At 47.9% G+C, this 18,551-nt stretch overlaps 1 protein-coding gene across 3 annotated transcripts; it reads right to left on the reverse strand.

Moving 5' to 3' along the window:
• Positions 1-3,388: 3,388 nt before the first annotated feature.
• Positions 3,389-18,551, reverse strand: HEYL (hes related family bHLH transcription factor with YRPW motif like). 3 transcript variants are annotated; one of them, XR_007770867.1, is made up of 6 exons: positions 18,052-18,236; positions 13,440-13,506; positions 12,478-12,561; positions 11,116-11,197; positions 5,734-8,929; positions 3,389-4,490 (listed from the first exon to the last, which is right to left on the reverse strand). XR_007770867.1 is itself a non-coding variant. In XM_050932204.1 (6 exons), exons 2-6 carry the CDS (start codon positions 18,129-18,131, stop codon positions 8,250-8,252), a joined length of 993 nt encoding a protein of 330 aa, XP_050788161.1. In that variant the 5' UTR covers positions 18,132-18,202; positions 18,254-18,551; the 3' UTR covers positions 5,675-8,249. The 3 variants fall into 3 exon arrangements, 2 of the variants coding, with proteins under 2 accessions (XP_050788161.1, XP_050788160.1); XM_050932204.1 differs by lacking the exon at positions 3,389-4,490 and adding an exon at positions 18,254-18,551 and having other exon boundaries at positions 5,675-8,929; positions 18,052-18,202; XM_050932203.1 differs by lacking the exon at positions 3,389-4,490 and having other exon boundaries at positions 5,675-8,929.

An 18,551-nucleotide genomic window follows, 5' to 3' on the forward strand; every position in this document is an offset into this window, starting at 1 on the left:
CCCCGATCATTCACCCCTCTCCAGTAATCTGGGGGTAACTTCACACCCCACATCTGGGCAGCACCCCCCGATCATTCACCCCTCTCCAGTAATCTGGGGGTAACCTCACACCCCACATCTGGGCAGCACCCCCCCAATCATTCACCCCTCTCCAGTAATCTGGGGGTAACTTCACACCCCACATCTGGGCAGCACCCCCCAATCATTCACCCCTCTCCAGTAATCTGGGGGTAACTTCACACCCCACATCTGGGCAGCACCCCCCGATCATTCACCCCTCTCCAGTAATCTGGGGGTAACCTCACACCCCACATCTGGGCAGCACCCCCCGATCATTCACTCCTCTCCAGTAATCGGGGGGTAACCTCACACCCCACATCTGGGCAGCACCCCCCGATCATTCACCCCTCTCCAGTAATCTGGGGGTAACCTCACACCCCACATCTGGGCAGCACCCCCCGATCATTCACTCCTCTCCAGTAATCTGGGGGTAACCTCACACCCCACATCTGGGCAGCACCCCCCCATCATTCACCCCTCTCCAGTAATCTGGGGGTAACCTCACACCCCACATCTGGGCAGCACCCCCCCAATCATTCACCCCTCTCCAGTAATCTGGGGGTAACCTCACACCCCACATCTGGGCAGCACTCCCCCAATCATTCACCCCTCTCCAGTAATCTGGGGGTAACCTCACACCCCACATCTGGGCAGCACCCCCCGATCATTCACCCCTCTCCAGTAATCTGGGGGTAACCTCACACCCCACATCTGGGCAGCACCCCCCCAATCATTCACCCCTCTCCAGTAATCTGAGGGTAACCTCACACCCCACATCTGGGCAGCACTCCCCCAATCATTCACCCCTCTCCAGTAATCTGGGGGTAACGTCACACCCCACATCTGGGCAGCACCCCCCAATCATTCACCCCTCTCCAGTAATCTGGGGGTAACCTCACACCCCACATCTGGGCAGCACCCCCCTAATCATGAACCCCCCTCTAGTAATCTGGGGGTAACATCACACCCAATCTGCCACATATCTGGGCAGCCTCTCAAATTATGAACCCTCCTCCAGTAATCTGGGGTTACTTTACACCCAATCCCGCACACATCTGGGCAGCCCCACAAATCAGGACCCTCTCTCCAATAATCCAGAACAACCCCCTTCACCCAAACCTCACACACATATAGGACAGACCCCCGAAAACAGGACCTCCTTGCCAATAATCCAGGTTGACCCTCCCAAACATCACACACACATCAGGGTAGCCCCCCAAACCCTGACCTCCTCCAATAATCTGAAGTAACCTCATGCCCAAACCCTCATGCACACATCAAACCTGCCCCACCCTCCAAAACTTGGATTCTTCCTCCCTAGCAATCCTGGGTAACCTATCCAGGCAGCCATCTCAAAACCTGACCCTCTTCAACAAACCAGGCAAACCCTAACTCAAATCCTCTCTCTCTCTCTAAACCAGGAGCAACACCTACACTCAAATCCTGAGCAGAGCATCCCTGAGAATCCAGGGACATGACCCCACTCAACTTATAAGAACTGCTCACCAACAATGCAGAGGGTAAAATCCCCCCAAATTCTGACATGCCCCCCTTTCCCCAGCAGTCCAGGGGCAAAATCCCAAATCTTGACACCTCCCGCTAGACAACAGAAGTCAATTCCCACTCCCTGCCCCTGAAAAATCCTACTAATCTACCTGCTCCTAAAATCTGACCCCTGCAGTCAGGGGACAATTTCCCACCAAAATCCTTGCATCCGACGAAGTGGATATTCGCCCACGAACGCTCATGCTCCAAAACGTCTGTTAGTCTATAAGGTGCCACAGGATTCTTTGCTGCTTTCACCAAAATCCTGACAACCCCAGAACACCCTCTCCTCAACGACCCCGTGTACACAATCTGTCCTTCCCACTTCCTCAAAAGTCCAGGGGCAAACCCACTTTCATTCCTCTCCTGATTATTGTCCCCACACCAAATTGGGTCAAATCCCCACCGTGACCAATTCTGACACCCTTCACCCCACAAAACAGATGGGCAAAGTCCTGACATTCACTTTTCCTCTACAAAACGCCACCCAAATCCTGGCAACTCCCTTTAACCTGGCCATTCCTGCCCTCCTTCCAACTGTCGAAGGCCATCCCCACCCCAAATCCTGTCAGTCTACCTCCCCATGCCAATTCTGGGGCAAACTCCTACCAACAACCTCCCCCATGCCTCCTCTGGGCTAAGGACAACCCACCACACAAATCCTGACAGTCTTTCCAACCCTCCTCTCAGCTGCATGGCAACAAAATATACCCCCACATACCAATCCCCCCTTCACTCAAGTTATACCAAAAGTGTGTTGCCTCTGCATGGGGAGAGTGGAGCTGAATATTTGTAAGGCCACTGAGATAAATTCGTAGCCAGGAGCCGATGCCGTCCTGTTAGCCAGTGAAGAGATGGAAATGTTAGAACCAGAAGATTCCATGGCAGTTGGGGTTGGGCCATTGGAAGGGGCAGTTGGGAATGGATCGTAATGACATGAGTATGGGTCAGTATAGGGTGATTATTTTTAATGGCACCTGAGAAAGAGTCTTGTCCTCTCCTCTGAAAATAGTGCACAGGAGGACTGGGGTGAAGGCCTCTCTTCAGTCCATCAAGGGACTGGAATCAAGATGTTTGGTGGTGCTGTGACAATTAGTGAACTGAGGGTTACGAGGCAGCTGGTGAAACACAGGAGAGGAACAATGTCCTGGGATTGAAACTGAGGTGAAAAAGAGACAGAGAATAAAGGAGGAAACCAACTGAATCAGGAAGAAAGGGGGAGCAGAGAAAGAAAAGCAGACAGTGAAATGCACCTGAAGACAGGGTGTGCACCTGACTATTCTCTCGCACTGCCCTGGAAGTGCATGCCTCTTAGCTATGGTTTTGGAGACACGCCCAGCACTTAGATCAGGAGTGACTGTAGCTGGACTTATTCCCATAGCAATCTGCCTCCTAGTCTTTAGAACATCATTTTTCCTTGAACAAGGTCTAGTTCCTGAAGAAAACGCCAGTTCACATCCTGTGTTGCCCTGGAGCAGGACCAATACTCATCAACATCTCCCTATGGAAGTCAGCTGTCATTCTCCATTCACAAGGTGAGTAAAAGGGTGATGGTTGAACAATGAATGGAGAAGAAAACTGCTGGAACATGTTCCAACACCAGACTCAGTAGGATCAATGCTGTGGTGATGTATAATTACCCAGACTCTTTAGTGTAAGAGTAAGACACATCAGGGCATTAATTATGTGCAAGAGAACCTAACATATCCTTCAGGGTCTTGTTGCGGTTATAATATGGCTTTTTCAGTTATACATTTAATTTTCTTTAATCCTAGATAAAACCAATGATTATTTCAATTTATTGGTAAACTATCCTTCCACTATGGTAAATAATTTACAGGGGAAGAATAAAAGGAAACAATGGATATAACAAAGTATCTTGTTTTACAATATTTTTTGTAAATATTTCCAGCCCTCTGGCGTTTTCTGCTTCTGAGCTCATGTCCTCCCAATGCCTCACAAGATCATGGGACTCTGGTGACACCTGGGAATGGATAGCAAAGCCTGACGCAGTGTTGTTATTGTTTCTGTTTCCTTTCCACTTGCTGTTATGTTCACTCTGAGGTTTGTACGCCGCCCACCTGCCTGCTCTGGATCAGAACACTGTCAACCTGCAATTTCTAATTGAAAAATGTAGCCCAGAGTTTAGTGCTCCTGATTAAACTTTCTTGAAAGAATACAGTTTTTAATGGCCCAGACACCCTCAAAAACTGGCACTGCGGTGGTGCTGGTACCTTGGAAACCATTCTGAATGCAGCATTTGCTTTAGCCGTTTGAGCCTCCAGATCCCCGTGCTTGAGTAGATCAAGATTATTCTAGATGCATATTCATTATAACTTTGTGTCCCCTTCCATGAAGTTGGAGTCACGACTCCCACATGCTGTCTCCTTATACTTGAAGGTTAGACCACAAGTTAGTGAGTCAAATGGATCCTACTGCTCTGACTGATTCCAGATGCATCCAGGCTCCCTCTGACTGTGGGGCCTGGATCCCAAAGGGCTTTCTCTATCTGCACTCTTCAGGCCTTCTGAGGTGGCTGGAGCAAAGGTTTCTGATGAAGTTTTTAATATTCTTTATTCTCTGAGTATGCTCCTAACGATGGCAGGTCAGTGCAAGGCCATTTGCCCTGTGGTTTTCCAAGGTCACTTTTTTGTCATGATTCTGAAAAGTAATTCATTATGTGCTGGCACTGCACACTATGGTAAGAGGTAGGCTATTTTTTTAATATGAGTTTTCAGTTGGATGCTGGAAGGTCACATTTCATCAGTGGTAGCTGTAGACTCCTGCGTCTTATTGTATCCTCTGAGCCTGGATTTCTCATTAACTCTTTGGCTTTACCATGAGGGGGCAGACCTGGATCATATTGAAAGCAGAAGTGCTTCTTCCTGCATTTGATTGGAAGAAGGGACAGGAGATGAGGAGGATCACTTCATCCATTTAAAACAAGGGGAGAACATAGGTAGGCAAAATTATTCACATATGGAAACTTTGGTAGATGGAATGTAGTTATTCCTTACAATCAGAGCTAGGATTGCCAACCCTCCAGGATTGTCCTAGAGTCTCCAGGAATTAAGGATGAATCTTTAAGATTATGTCATGTGATGAAACCTCCAGGAATACCTCCAACAAAAATTGGCAACCCTAATCAGAGCATCTGCAGTATAACAAATGTCTCCTCTTGCCCAGTCCTGAGGAAGAGCTCTATTGAAGCTCAAAAGCTTGTCTCTTTCACCAACAGAAGTTGGTCCAATAAAAGATATCTCACCCACCTTGTCTCTTGTCTGTAGTATGTAACCTATCATTTAAATTAGCTTCTGCCAGATGACTGGAGGATAGCTAATGTGACACCATTTTTTTAAAAAGGCTCCAGAGGCTATCCCGGCAATTACAGGCCAGTAAGCCTAACTTCAGTTCCTGGCAAATTGGTTGAAACTATTGCAAAGAACAGACACATAGATGACCATGATTTGTTGAGGAAGAGTCATCATGGTTTTTGTAAAGGGAAACCATGCCTCACCAATCTACTAGAATTCCTTGAGGGGGGTCAACAGACATGTGGACAAGGGTGATCCAGTGGATATAGTGTACTTAGATTTTCAGAAAGCCTTTAACAAGGTCCCTCACCAAAGGCTCTCAAGCAAAGTAAACTGTCATGGGATAAGAGGGAAGGGCCTTGCATGGATCAGTAACTGGGGTAGAAGGCAAGGTGTAGGAATAGTCAGTTTTCACAATGGAGAGAGGTAAATAGTGGTATCCCCCAAGGATCTGTACTGGGACCTGAGCTGTTCATTATATTCATAAATGATCTGGTAAAGTGAGGTGACAAAACTTAACTATGTTCAGTAATTTGGTATCATCTTCTAGTCCAAAGCTGACTGAAGAGTTGCAAAGGGATCTCATGTGACATCTCCAGCAAAACAGACTGTGGCACAACAGCACATTTCACACCCATGACATGGGTTTTGAAGACTTATTTGACACCTTTTGCTGGATGCCTGACAGCTCACAAAGTTAACAGCTCTGCACAGTGCAAAGTAAGGCGAGGCTGCTCACTGTGGAAGACACACACACTACTTGCTTGGCGTCTGGGATGGGGAGGGTCTGTTACATTAAAAAGACACTACTCACTGTTCCCCTTTTGTTCCTTTCTGTGCTTTCCCCTCCATGGCACGGCACCGCTGACTCAGGCAAGGGTCACATGGATGCAATTAGAGGTATTCAACTGGACCAATGCCAGCTTGATATAGCCAAGAAAATAAAAGCACCGTTTCAGGGAAGAGGGGTCTCGCTTTGATTTGAGTGGAGGTATACTGCCTTATGTGTTATAGAAAATAATAATGCCAAGAAAAGTGCACTGGGGCAGTAGACAGCCTGTGGCTAGGACAGCCAGATGTCTTTGGTTGAGAGGAATGGTTCTAGTCTCTCAACCACTTCTGTGGAAACAGGTCCTGCTTCTCATAGACTCCATGGCCCTCTGGTCACCAGCTCACACCAACTGCCCTTCCTATGCTTCTGTTTTGTATAACAGCACTTCCTACACCCATTCGGGCCACTTCTGAGCACTCTCTTACTACTGCTGCTTCTCAGCTGATTGCAGCAGGAACAGACTAATAATAATACTTAGCTCTTATATAGATCTTTTCATCTCTTCCTATTTTACAGATGGGGAAACTGAGGTACAGTGAAGTGACTTGCCAAAGGTCATATAGCAGAGCTGGGAATAGAACTCAAGAGTTGAAGTTCACTCCCCTAGTCACTAGGCCACAGTTTCAAAACCACAAGAGCGAAGAAGAGGTGAGACAGGAGCAGAGTTTGAGAATGCCAAATAGCTGTTCCTCACTGTAGGGATTGAGAGGAGACTCAGAGGTATGGAGTGAGCAAAAGACAAAGAATAATCATCATCCTTGGCATTTATATAGGAACACACAGAGGGGAGACAAAGGCAGAGAAAGCTTTCAAGAGACAGAGGACATTATGGGGGCTGATCAAAAGCCCATGAAGTCAGTGGAAAGACTGCCATTGACTTCAGTGGGTTTGGGATGAAGTCCATGCAGAGAACATGGCGATAAAGAGCAGAGCTGAGCCTGGGGAACAGGCTAGAAGCTTTAATTAAGGATCTGGACGTTGGCAAAAACAAAGAAGGAGCTTGGGGTAAAGAATGCTTTCTTCCCCTCCTCCCTTTATGGTAATGGATTTTCATATGGGGAGGGAGGATTGATGGCTGAAGAGGGGAAGAGAGAAGGAAGGGCATCCTTCTCCTTGTATTTCAGCTGCCAAGCCCTCCCCTCCATGACAGGTGTCACTTTGGAAACCTGCTCCCTTACTCTATAATAATGCTTCACTGGATGAGAAAGGTCTCTTTCTCTCACAGACATCTGAATTATCTACATAGGGAATCCCAAACAGCAGCTGGCAAAGGAATTTTGCATAGTAATGTCTGATAATTCCTCCTGAAAACATTCTGATAACAGCATTGATCTAAACACAGGATCAGGCAAATGTTTCCATGAATCAAGTACACTAGTGACACTTGGGAAGGCCCTGGTTTTAGGTAAAGGCCGAGCCACGGAAAATGAAAATGTGGACTGCACACAGTATTGGGGTCTTATGTAGAGGAAGTCCTGTACTGGGATAATTCTATGCAGCAGAAATGCGTACTGGGTATCTCAGTGTGTCAGTTCAGAGGGAGATCGTGAACCATTACATTTTCATCCAACTCGTCTCGTCCCTCAGGGTTATGTGTTTTGAATGAGCCTGTTACACACAGTGTCAAGCTCTCCATTTTCAGAGATCAAGAGAATGGGGTTGGCCAACGGAGAGAAACCTCCCAACTGTCCTGACTGTTCACAGCAATCCTGAGGGGGGTTGAGTTCAGTTATCAAAGGACAGTTTGTGTGCGTGTGGTGGGTCGTCTCTATTATTCGCCAGCACGTCTCACCTCACTTAGACCATGTCAAACAACATGCTCAAGCTGAGAGGAAGTCAGTGTTGGAAAGTCAAGGTGTGGGAGGGAATATGTTTTCTTGGACCAACTTCTGTAGGTGAGAGAGACAAGCTTTCAAGCTGACACAGAATTCTTCTTCAGGGCTGGCCTGAAGACAAGCTCTGCATAAGCTGGAAAGCTTTCTTGGTCACTAGCAGAAGTTGGTCCAATAAAAGATATTCCCTCCCACACCTTGACTTGCTAACATCCTGGGACCTACATGGCTACAACAACACTGCATACAAGTGATAGAAAATGTCACTGCTTGCGAGCTCTGTGTCTCCAGCAAAGTCAAATCAGTGCCAAGGCTGGTTCACATTCTCCAAACGGCAACATTCAGCTCTACTAGGGCCTGGGCTGGGGAAGGGAAAGGTCTGAATTAGGATAAACCTCACCTACAACCTTTAGTGGAGTTGTACACAGACAAACACATTCAGTTCAATACAAAATCTGCAAACCTGAAATGGAAAAGAGGGAGACAGTGTGATGGAGAGAGAGGGAAGATGACATGAGGAATAAGAAGGGAGGGCAAGGTGAGGAGAGGATTCTTTATCGATTGTTTATTTCTGCAAAGCAGGAAAGAAGCTGCTCCTCAGAGCGTGCTTTTTGAGCAGTGGCTGCGGATGATGTTTGTCTCTGCTAGGATTTTGTCAGGGAGGGATCAGAAAGCTCCAATTTCAGTAGCCCAGGAGCGGCAGAGTCTGGAAGTCCCACTTCTGTTGCCTGGCCCCTGGGGAGAAGCATTCAAAGCAGGAGGAGCTGGGTAAGAAGCAGGTGGTACGGGAACTCCAGCAGAGGTGGAGGAGAGCAGGAATGTTGCAATCTGGCTGCTTCTAGAGGTGGCATCTCTCAGGGCACCACCCGGTGATGGCACACTGGGCATGGCACCTGGGATTGTTGATGTCACTGTGGGTCTAGCCCTCCGGGACGAAGAGGCCATCCTATTGGAAAGGAAGTTTCGGCGGGCTGGCATGATGGCACTAGGAATTCGGCGAACGGGAGCTCTTCTCATGGTGGTGCTTGGATAAGCCACGGGGGAAGCAGTCAAGACAGCTAGACCCGGGACAGCCTCCCTCCTGGGTATTAGTACTTGGTTGGCGGGGGCTGTGGAATTGTGGAGGAATGACCAGGGCCACATCTGAAAGGGCAGAAGGGAAGTGGCTATGGGCGAAGGCTCCATTTCAGCAACGTAATTATTCAGGTGGGAGAGGAGTCGTAGCCGGATAGGATCAGCACCGTTTTGTCCCTCAAGGATACCAAGGTATCTGACAACTTCAGTGAGGCATTCACGGAAGCCGATACTCCTGTAATCCACAGCCAGGGCGCGGGCATCTAAGAACCCTGTGAGACAAAGACAGATATAGCATCATGTCCACCAAGAGCACAGGCATCTGATAGCACTACCCATTTTAACGTAATTGTGTATTTAACCTGAGGACTTTGCCACCCCATGATACTATTGAAGCAAAGAGTCAAGTAAGCTTGAAAAAAGAATGTGACTTTACATGAATAAGACTAGCATCTGCAGTTACTCTAGCTAGGATAAAATGATCAGGGCCATCAATGCTCTTGGTTCAGGGCATAAACTGATCACTAGCTGGGATCAGGAAGTAATTTCCTTTGGATTCTGTCACTGGCTGTTACTGGAGGCAATACTCTGGGTGTCTTCTGGGATGGCCATTCCTAGAACAGCAGGTTGTGTGGTTTCTACTTCTCAATGGACAGCTTAATAGCCCCTCCCTGTGTTTCGAGACAACTGTTTGACTCTGTTACTCAGATTTTATTTAAACAGATGTCCAGCTGAAGGACATAAGACAGTCTCAGACCCAAGACTATCATCTCTAGAGGGCCCAAAGCCTTGGATTGTGGAGACAATCAGTGAGGTATGTGGCAGAGCTCTGACCTTGCCCCCGTGGGTCCTGCGCTTCTAGGTGGTTTATGCTAACCTCAGTGGCTCACTGTGACCCTCCACGTAGCCCTTCTCTCTCTAGGGCCAGGGTTACAGTCTACTGAGCCCTTTTCATCATAGGCCAGCAAGGAGGTTGGTGAGAGAACTCCCACAGTCTCTGTTGTCTCTGGGGGCTTATTTCAGAACAGTTTAGCCTCCTGTCCTGACAGGGGCCTGACTTCCCCTCCCAAGAGATGTTCCTGTAGTGATACGTTGGGGGGAACCCAGGCCCATCCTCTACTCTGAGTTCCAGCCACGGGACCCTAATGGCAGCAGCTGTTGGCAGCCAACCTTTCACTGCCAGAGTTGCTATGTTTCTGTGGGCCACTTCCTCACAGCTCTCCTGCTTCTCCCTTCTTCACCCTTACCTTAGGGCTCCCTTACCGATGGTTTGAGGGTGTCTTCATTAACCAGCCCTTCAGCCACACTTCCTTTCCCCTGGCTCTCTTCTGCCTGACTGTATCAGTGGGGCCTTAATTAGAGTCAGGTGGTCGCATTAGCTTAATGACCTCACCTGACTCTTTGCAGGTTAATTAGAACCAGGTGTTCTCATTAGCCTGGAGCAGCCCCTGCTCTGGTCAGTCAGGGAATAGAAAACTGTTAATCCAGTTGCCAGTATATCTGCCTTCTGCTGTACCCAACTGGCCTGGGTCTATCACAGGTACAATAAAACTACCAATTGTTCCTTTGGTCTCTTTCCTGTTTGGACTTCCCGAGAGGATGGGCAATAAACCAGAGAACGCCCCCGCTGTGGACAAAGTACCGAACCATTTCACATTTTGGGGACCCTGTTGACAACATGTTTCAGCCTCGTAGCGAAGTCATGCTGAGTATTTAAACAATGTTCCTAGACCATGATGTAACTCTGCTAAAGTCCACAGTCTGGTTCCATCTACCCAGCGAGACAGAACTCTGTTTTAGCCGAGTCAGAGGATTACTGTGTTGAAACTGAGATCCCCGCCAGAGTCACTGGGCAAGTGGAGAATGGGAACTTTGCTCTTGCGGAGGACGTGTATCCCCTTGGGTTTTACAAACTGTTAGTTGGGGCGGGGGGAGTCATGTTTCTATGCAGAGTCACTAACCAGACTCCAGGCAGTGCCAGGAAACATTCCAATGGGATGCGGAGGAGGCAGACTTTGGTTTGGAAGCCAGGTCCATTGGCGAGCATGACTAAGTGTGTAGCCTTGCCCGGGTCTGTGTGCATAGCTGTTGCTGTTCTGGGAGTTGGCTGCCTTTCCTGTGGTAACACAGGACACACCATGTGGCACACCTCAGTCTGCCAAGGCCTAAATGTGAGATCCTGACCCATATGCAGGAGCACAAATAGTAGCACAGGAAGTGGAAAGCCTCCCCATGGAAGAGCCGCTTCCTTTCAAAAGCAAACACAAATATTTTCTATAACCTTAGTATTAATGATTTCTGGAGTAAACAATGGGACGCAGCTCTTGGAGCCAAGGGTGAATTTTTCTCCCCTCAGAAAAAATCCTGTCTCCCTGGGGGTCAGTGGGAGGTTTGCCACTGCTTTCAATACAGCCAAGATTTTACCCTCAATACACACGTTTACAGAAGCAGTTCTCACCTGTTCCTCCAGTGGCATGAAGCATTTTTAAGTGGTCCACTGTCATTTGCAGGATCTCTGCCTTCTCCAGCTTGGAGGAGCCCTGTGTATTGAAAGCAGGGAGGGGCAGAGAAAAAGAGACTATCAATCCACCATTTTAAAATCTAGGTTTCCATCTCATTAAGGCAGCCAGCTTCAAAGAGGCCTGAACTTTCCAGAAATGGGCAGATGAATAGATTCAGGGTTTGGATTCAGACTCATCTCGAATCAAGTGGTAAGGAAAATGGATCTCCCTTCAAAAGATACTGTGAAGCAAACTGAAAGTCTCCATTTCCATTCATCCCTGCTGCTGCAAAATGTCTTTTATCCTCCATAAGATTTCCTGGAAGATTTATTACTACCCTATTTTACCACCTACTTATCCTCTGGGTTGATAAGAGCGTTTATAAGGTTTTCAATCTTGAAGAATCCTAAAAGGATCTGCAGACTGTAGTTAACAATTACCCATCAGTGAAATGCAGCCACCTCTGGGGTGGAATGCAGCAATCGTTGTGCGCCATTGACATTGAGTTACACTTTTAAGCTGGGCCAATGAAGAATAATATCTCCAAATGTAGTTGCAGAAGGAATTTAGGAAAACAGAATGGCATTACCCAAGTCACAATTTGAGCATGACTCTTGGATTTAACACCCCAACTGGGAAGAGTATCCTGAGAGGTTTGGGACCTTTAGACAAACAGATGTTAACAGGGAACAAAAAGAAGCAACAATCACATATGCCGGACATGTGACTTGGATTTCAGGAGATCTTTTCACAGTGAATGGGCAGGACCTTGTTTTTAGATCTCATCCAAAAGATAGCAACTGCTTCAGCATTAGGGCAGCATTGACGACAGAGAGAAAAATGCTACCTACTCCATCTCCAGCATCTCTTTCTACAGCACCAGCTGGTGCTCTTCAGATTTTCCATCCAAGCACTGACCGCTGTCCAAACCCTGCTCAGCTAATGGGAGCTAATTAAATTAACGCCTAATGTGGAATTGCTGTAAAAACAAGATACCCCCCAACCATTAAACCACAACCCTGCTTTGGACTGCCTGAAGATAATTTACTCTGTTGATACGACCCCTCTATGTATGTTTGTTCATAAGCACCAGAAGGTCTTTCCTTTCACATAAGAACATCCCTAGTGGGTCAGAACAAGGGTCCATCTAGCCCAGTATCCTGTCTACTGACAGTGGCCAGTGCTAGGTGCCCAGATGGAATGAACAGAACAGGAAATGAGCAAGTGATCCATCCTCTGTCACCCATTCCCAGCTTCTGGCAAACAGAGGCGAAGGACATCATTGCCTTTCTTAAAATGGTCTAACATTCTGCACGTACCTGCTTCTCAAAGGCAGTAGGGACTAAACGCCTCAGTTCAGACAGGCTGCTGTTAATACGGTCACGGCGCCGCTTCTCAATGATCTATGAAAGAATTCCATTCAGAGGAGTGTAGCTGGGCCCCATAGCCCATAATCATTTTTAGACTTATCCCTCCCATTTCTAGAACGCCTTCCATCTAGGGATCTCAAATTCTTTAACAAGTATGGGTTAATGGAGCCTCATAGCCCTCCATGGGGTACAGATTATCCCCCATTTTTAATATCCCTTTTAATATCTACAATTTTAGACAGGCGCTTTTAATCAAATAAAATACATCAGTGTTACCAATGGAAACTGAGGCATGGGGGGAGGTGTTAAATGACTTGCCCAACAACACTTGGGGTGGGAGCCCAATCCCTACAGGGTGGATAAAAGGGCCCAACACGACAAGCCCCAGTTGCCGCTGAGGACGATTTCCCCAGTGAAGGCAGGGTGGAGGACAGCTGTTGGGCTACCTTCAGAGAACCCTGTCACCAGGCCCATCACAGGGGACACACTCGATATAGGGCAGCATCATGCAGCCCTATGGAGATTCCAGCCAGTGCAGTGGTCCAGGGGGCAGCTCAGGGAGGATGCTGTGACTTAGACAGGCCACCAAAGCTAAGTTATGCCTGGAGCCTCTCCAGCCCCCACAAGGGCCCATCCCTGGTGTTGTAGAATTGGAAACAGAAGCCAGCATCCCAGGATCTTCTTTCCTATACTGTTCTAACACTGCTTCTCCCTTGGGATATGGAGCTCACTCTCATTAACAACACAGATCCATGAGACAAAAGGGTTAAAAGGGCCCATATCTTTGCTGAAATATAGTTTACTCAGTAATGAGCTTTAAAAACCTAACAGCATTCACACGTCCTCAATCTGTGCATGCCATTGACGGGCACAATATGGCTGCTAGATTTTGTAGCATAAATGCTACTCACCCCTCTCCGCTTCTTCCTGGCTTGTATCTGAGATGTGGTGGTGGGAGAAACAGCTCTAGATACTTGGCTGCATAAAAAGAAGAAGGAAAAAAAAGGGACGGGGAAGGTGTTTCAGATGCTGTCTATTTGTTCAACACACACACAGACTTTACACCCACTCACCACATGTGATTTCCCACGTGGAAGGGAGTTTTGAGATTTTTGTACCATTTTAAGAACAGTCTACTTAGAGCTAAGTAAAGCGGGAGGTGGCAGGAGGAGCTGGGCAGGTCTTAGGATCTCTCCTCTCTGAAAATGCCCATCAGATGGTGAGAGATTTCTGGCAGGCTGTTCTGCTAGGAGGCATAATCGTCTTTTGGTATCAAAATAGACAGCGTCTTCCTGACTTGTTGAAAAAGCAAAGATCTGATTTTTAGAATCCCCGTTTTACTCTGTTCATGAGGATTTCAGATCTCTTTTATAAATCCGCAGCACTTTATACCGTCATTGTGGTAATGGACCCACAACTGCCACTGACGTAAGTAGGAAGTCAGAGAACTCATGCCTCAGGATCAGGCCTGGTGACAGCATTTCTGTGGTTGATCAGGACTTTCCTGGATAATTATTTCCCTGAGAAGGACACTTCTTGCCGCTACATGTTTGCTTCTCCTGTGACAGACATAAAGTTACCCAGATTCCCCAGGGCAGTATCTGGTTACACAGCAAACAGCTGAAAGGTAAACTTTTAAATGGACAAAACCAGTTGCTCCCCATAATTAGAGGAACTGGAGCACCATGGAGATGAAGCTCAGCTGTGAAGGCGGAAGTAGGTGGGAAATGCCTCTCGTTATATTACTCCGCACAGTGATCATTGCCGGCCAATAGACAGTCCCTGAAGGCGCTGCTATTCTGTCCTCCCCAACCGGATGGCACAAGGTGCAGTGCAGAAGCCCAGGAAAATGAAATCTAGAAAGGGAAAAGCTGGGGGAGACTGCTCTTCAGCCCTTTCATCTGCCGGGACCCAAAGGTGAGACAAAAGACCCAAAGTAACGGTGCAGGAAGCACAATACGAGGGGAGGTCAAATCTTTCACATAAAACATTTTCATTATCTCAAGAGTCACCATTCTGCTTTCTAATGCAGGAGAATGAATGCAGGATAAGAGCAGGGACATAGGTACGTTTGGATTTCAAAGGAAGGATATCCTTTATAGGGACAGCCAGTTAGAAGGTGGGGGACTTCACAGACATGGAACCCACGTGTATGTTTGACAGAGAGAAGCTACAAAAGTCCTCTGCTTGAATGATCTCCCGTGGTCCTAGGGAGACTTTTCTCTCAACCGCAGCTCCTGAAACTGACCAACTGCTGGACTGTTTCTGCCTCTTGAGAAATTTGAAGCAAAGATGATAAAATCTGAACACAGTTTATAACATTCTCCAGTACAGACGTCCCGAGGGACCTGACGAGCAACTAAGAATTATAAGTCTGGAAAGGAATTTGGGTTCACTCCGCCAAACCGTAATATTTTTCAGTTTGACAGAGCATTTTAATAGCAGAACCTGTTAAATAAGTCTCTGTAGGCAGAGTGTGTGCTGCACAGCAGGGCAAACCCTAGAATAAGCATGGTGCATTAAAAGTACCTTTCGTTAGGCACAAAGTGAGGGGTTTCCAGAAGTTGTTTCACTACAATTCTTCTTCTTCCATATGGCAAGAGACATGATTAGCAACATTCAAATAACCAAGTCCAGATTAGTGAGCCAGGGGCAAGATGGCAACCTCCACATGGTGCATCTGTTACATGTTATTGATTAACACAATGAATGTCATCAAAAGGCTACTGAGCATGGATTTGTTGATCTCTCAGTATGAGCAGCAATGTTTCACATAAATCACTCACAATGACAAACTCTTCCCTTGAGTACTGTCTGATATACCCCATATATTTGTAGCCTTTCCACACCTGCTGTGTGTTTTCCCTGAGTGTATGTGTCTACTGTATTTGTGTGTGTGCATGGTGAGAGGGTGTACAGGGGAGAGCGTGTGCATGTACTCACAGCAAGGAATATTTACTATTACTTGTACTGTTGTATGTGGGATTGTGTGTGCCTGTGTACAGTATGGGTGTGTAGTATATGTGTCCAATAGAACTCACTAACAGTCAGTCTGAATACAATGGCCCTCCATTTGTAGGAAAATAGAAAGTCCCATTTTGTTTGACTGCATTGCTCTTTTCTGGACGGATGGATCTGGCTTACTTCAAAAGGGTTTCTTCCATTCGACTGACACATATGAGGAATTTAAGGACATTTGGTCTAAGTTCCTGGAGAACTATGATTGATACATTTCTTGTTGTCTGGCTTGGTCATTTGTGGCGTTATTCGTCTGGCTTTTTAATAAACAAAAATAATCATTTTCGCATCTGTACCAAGGCTCAGCTGAGGATCTCTGCCATTTACAAACATGAGTTAATTATGCTTCACAACACCAGCAGCTTATCCCCACAGTCGCACAGCAAATTACCAGTGGAGCTGGGAATTAAATCCAAAACTCCCAATTTACTGTCCCAAATTACTCCAAGCTCTAGCCAACACTCCCTACTTGGAGGAGTTTCTCTTTGCCTGTTACTTTTCTTACATTAGTACATTACTTAGGTTGTAAACTCTTCAGGGCAGGAACTGTCTTTTCATTACGTGCTAGGTGCTGTACAAACACAATGGGGCCCCTACACATCACCCATAGTATGATAAATAATATAGCAACCATAATGTTATGTTTTACATCTTGCTTTGGAAATACATATTTTCAGTTGCAACAGAGATCAAACCCATCTCTATGGTTGACTGACATTTATGATTGAGACGGTTCTACTACATACTGTCCATCAGTGTGTGTTAGACAGAATGGGGTATTGTGCTGTATAGATGTGATATATTACATGTGCGTTGGGAGGGTGGATTACATACAGATACACTCCAGGGTTGTATTACTGCTGTATGCATGTGTGCTATGTGTTTGTATAACGCCACGGTGTATTATCTGTTGGGTAAATTGGTGCAGTGTAACATTGGGTGCTAATATCAGCAAGTACTAATGTTCTCTAGGGCCTAATTCTGTGAAAGCCTGAGCATATCCTGCTGAGACACCTAGCAAGAGATGCTCATAAAATGAGGCCACGGGTGATTTCCATATTCAGGATATCAAGCAGTGAAGGGCTTATTTCTCCGGGTGCACTGGGGGATACTGGGCAGTAGACATGAGTGTCCAGAAGCAACCAACAGACAAGATAGAGAAGAAAACAAGAGTTCTTCATACATTCCTCCGGTGTCTGTGTCTGCACTGACAGTGCCTGGGCAACTGGCAAACAGAGGACACAGCATGGGAACAGCAGCGGCAAGACTCCCTTAACATACAGAACTGCAGTGATTGGGGACCTTGCAAAGAATGAAACTAGCACCCTAGAAGGGGAAATCGCATGGGGCCAGCTCCTTTTCTTTAACCGTCTTACCAAGCTGCAGAGTGCTCGAGCCTGACAGGAGCCCAGAAGCTGAAACTCAGCGAACTGGACAGGTAATGTCCATTGCTAACATTATTTCGTTTGTACAGTGTAAAAAACTCTTACACAGGAAAACCACAAACCCTCCCCGATTCAATAAAGAGCAAAGGAACCTTGGCATAACTGGGCAATGGCTGCATTATGAATCCACAGACAGCGTGGCTAGTACAGGACAAACTCACTCATCCAAAAAAACCCAACAAGAAGTCCAGTGGCACCTTAAAGATGAACAGATTTGTGGGTTTTTCACTCACGAAAGCTTATGCCCAAATAAATCTGTTCGTCTTTAAGGTGCCACCGGACTCCTTGTAGTTTTTGTGGATACAGACTTACACGGCTGCCCTCTGATACTTGTCACTCATCCAAAAGTATTTGGGAAGTTTCAGATAAACAGCGCTGCAGAGGATAGAGACTCGCACTCGCATTAGGGGAACACACCTAGCTGTTTCTCGGGGAGCTAGGAGCTCCAGTTAAAGAAGGTTCGATTATTCCTTTCCTTTAGCCATGATGGGAGAGCGGGAAACCAGCTGATTTAGCCAGTTTGGCATTTCCTCCAAGGCTAGCAGTTCACTATCCCTTCACTGGGGGCTGGGGTGAGTTTCTGTCCCTTTGCTTTTCAGCTGTGAGGTTTATGGTGAGGATTAACCCTGGTCATTAGCTCTTTCCAGCCCCAGAGCCCGGCCCCAATCATCCTCACCCCCCTCCCTGGCCATTCTGAGATTAGCCCAAATCTGCAGCAGGGGTTCTTCACCCTGTGGCCCCAAGTGGGTGGCATGGCTGAGAGGGGAGCTCCCAGTGCCTGGCTTTGGAGCTGCTGGAAGGACCCTGCTGGGCTCTAAACCCACCTCCCCCGGTGCAAAGGTGCTGGAACTAGGGGTGTGGCTGCTTCCCCCCCCCCCCCCCCCAAGAAGCTTCCATCATATCCAGGGTTCACAGTTTGGTTCAAGGGCTCTCAGCACCCCCCCCCCAGCCCCACTGTGCAAATTGCTCCAGCCTCCCCTGCCCCAGTGCACCCTGACCCCCATGCCAGCTTCCCCCCCACCCCGCACTGCCCCTCCCAGGTGCTGCCTCGCCTCCTCACCTGTATTGCTCCTCTTTGCCCACGTCTATTGTCCCGTCCGAATCGGAGCCCGCCCAGGTCTCCTCGCTCAGTCTCTTCATCCTCCGAGACAGCGGCGGGCAAGCAGCCTCCTCTGCACCCTCCCCGCACGTGGGGCTGTATGGGGGGGAGGCTGTTCCGCACGTGGGGGCGAAAGGGGGTCTATGGGGGGGTTGTCCCGCACCTTCCCCGCACGTGGAGGCGATCGGGGGTGTATGGGGGGGCTAGAGGCTCCCCCGCACGTGTATGGGGGGGAGGCTGTCCCGCACCCTCCCCGCACTCGTGGGGCGGTCTGGGGGGGTCGTGGGAGCGGGGGTTGGGAGCTCTCCCACCCTGGCCGGGCGCGGTGCGATCGATCCTGTCTCCGCGGCCCTGCTCCCCTTCTGGCTCTAGGAAGGGAAGAGACACCCCCCTCCCCTCGGCTGGGAAGAGGAAATCGCCCCCCGACGCCTGCGGGCAGCTCCTCCGCCCGCTCCCCTCCA

Source organism: Gopherus flavomarginatus, chromosome 22 (genome assembly GCF_025201925.1).
Source record: "Gopherus flavomarginatus isolate rGopFla2 chromosome 22, rGopFla2.mat.asm, whole genome shotgun sequence".
Lineage (NCBI taxonomy): Eukaryota > Metazoa > Chordata > Testudines > Testudinidae > Gopherus > Gopherus flavomarginatus.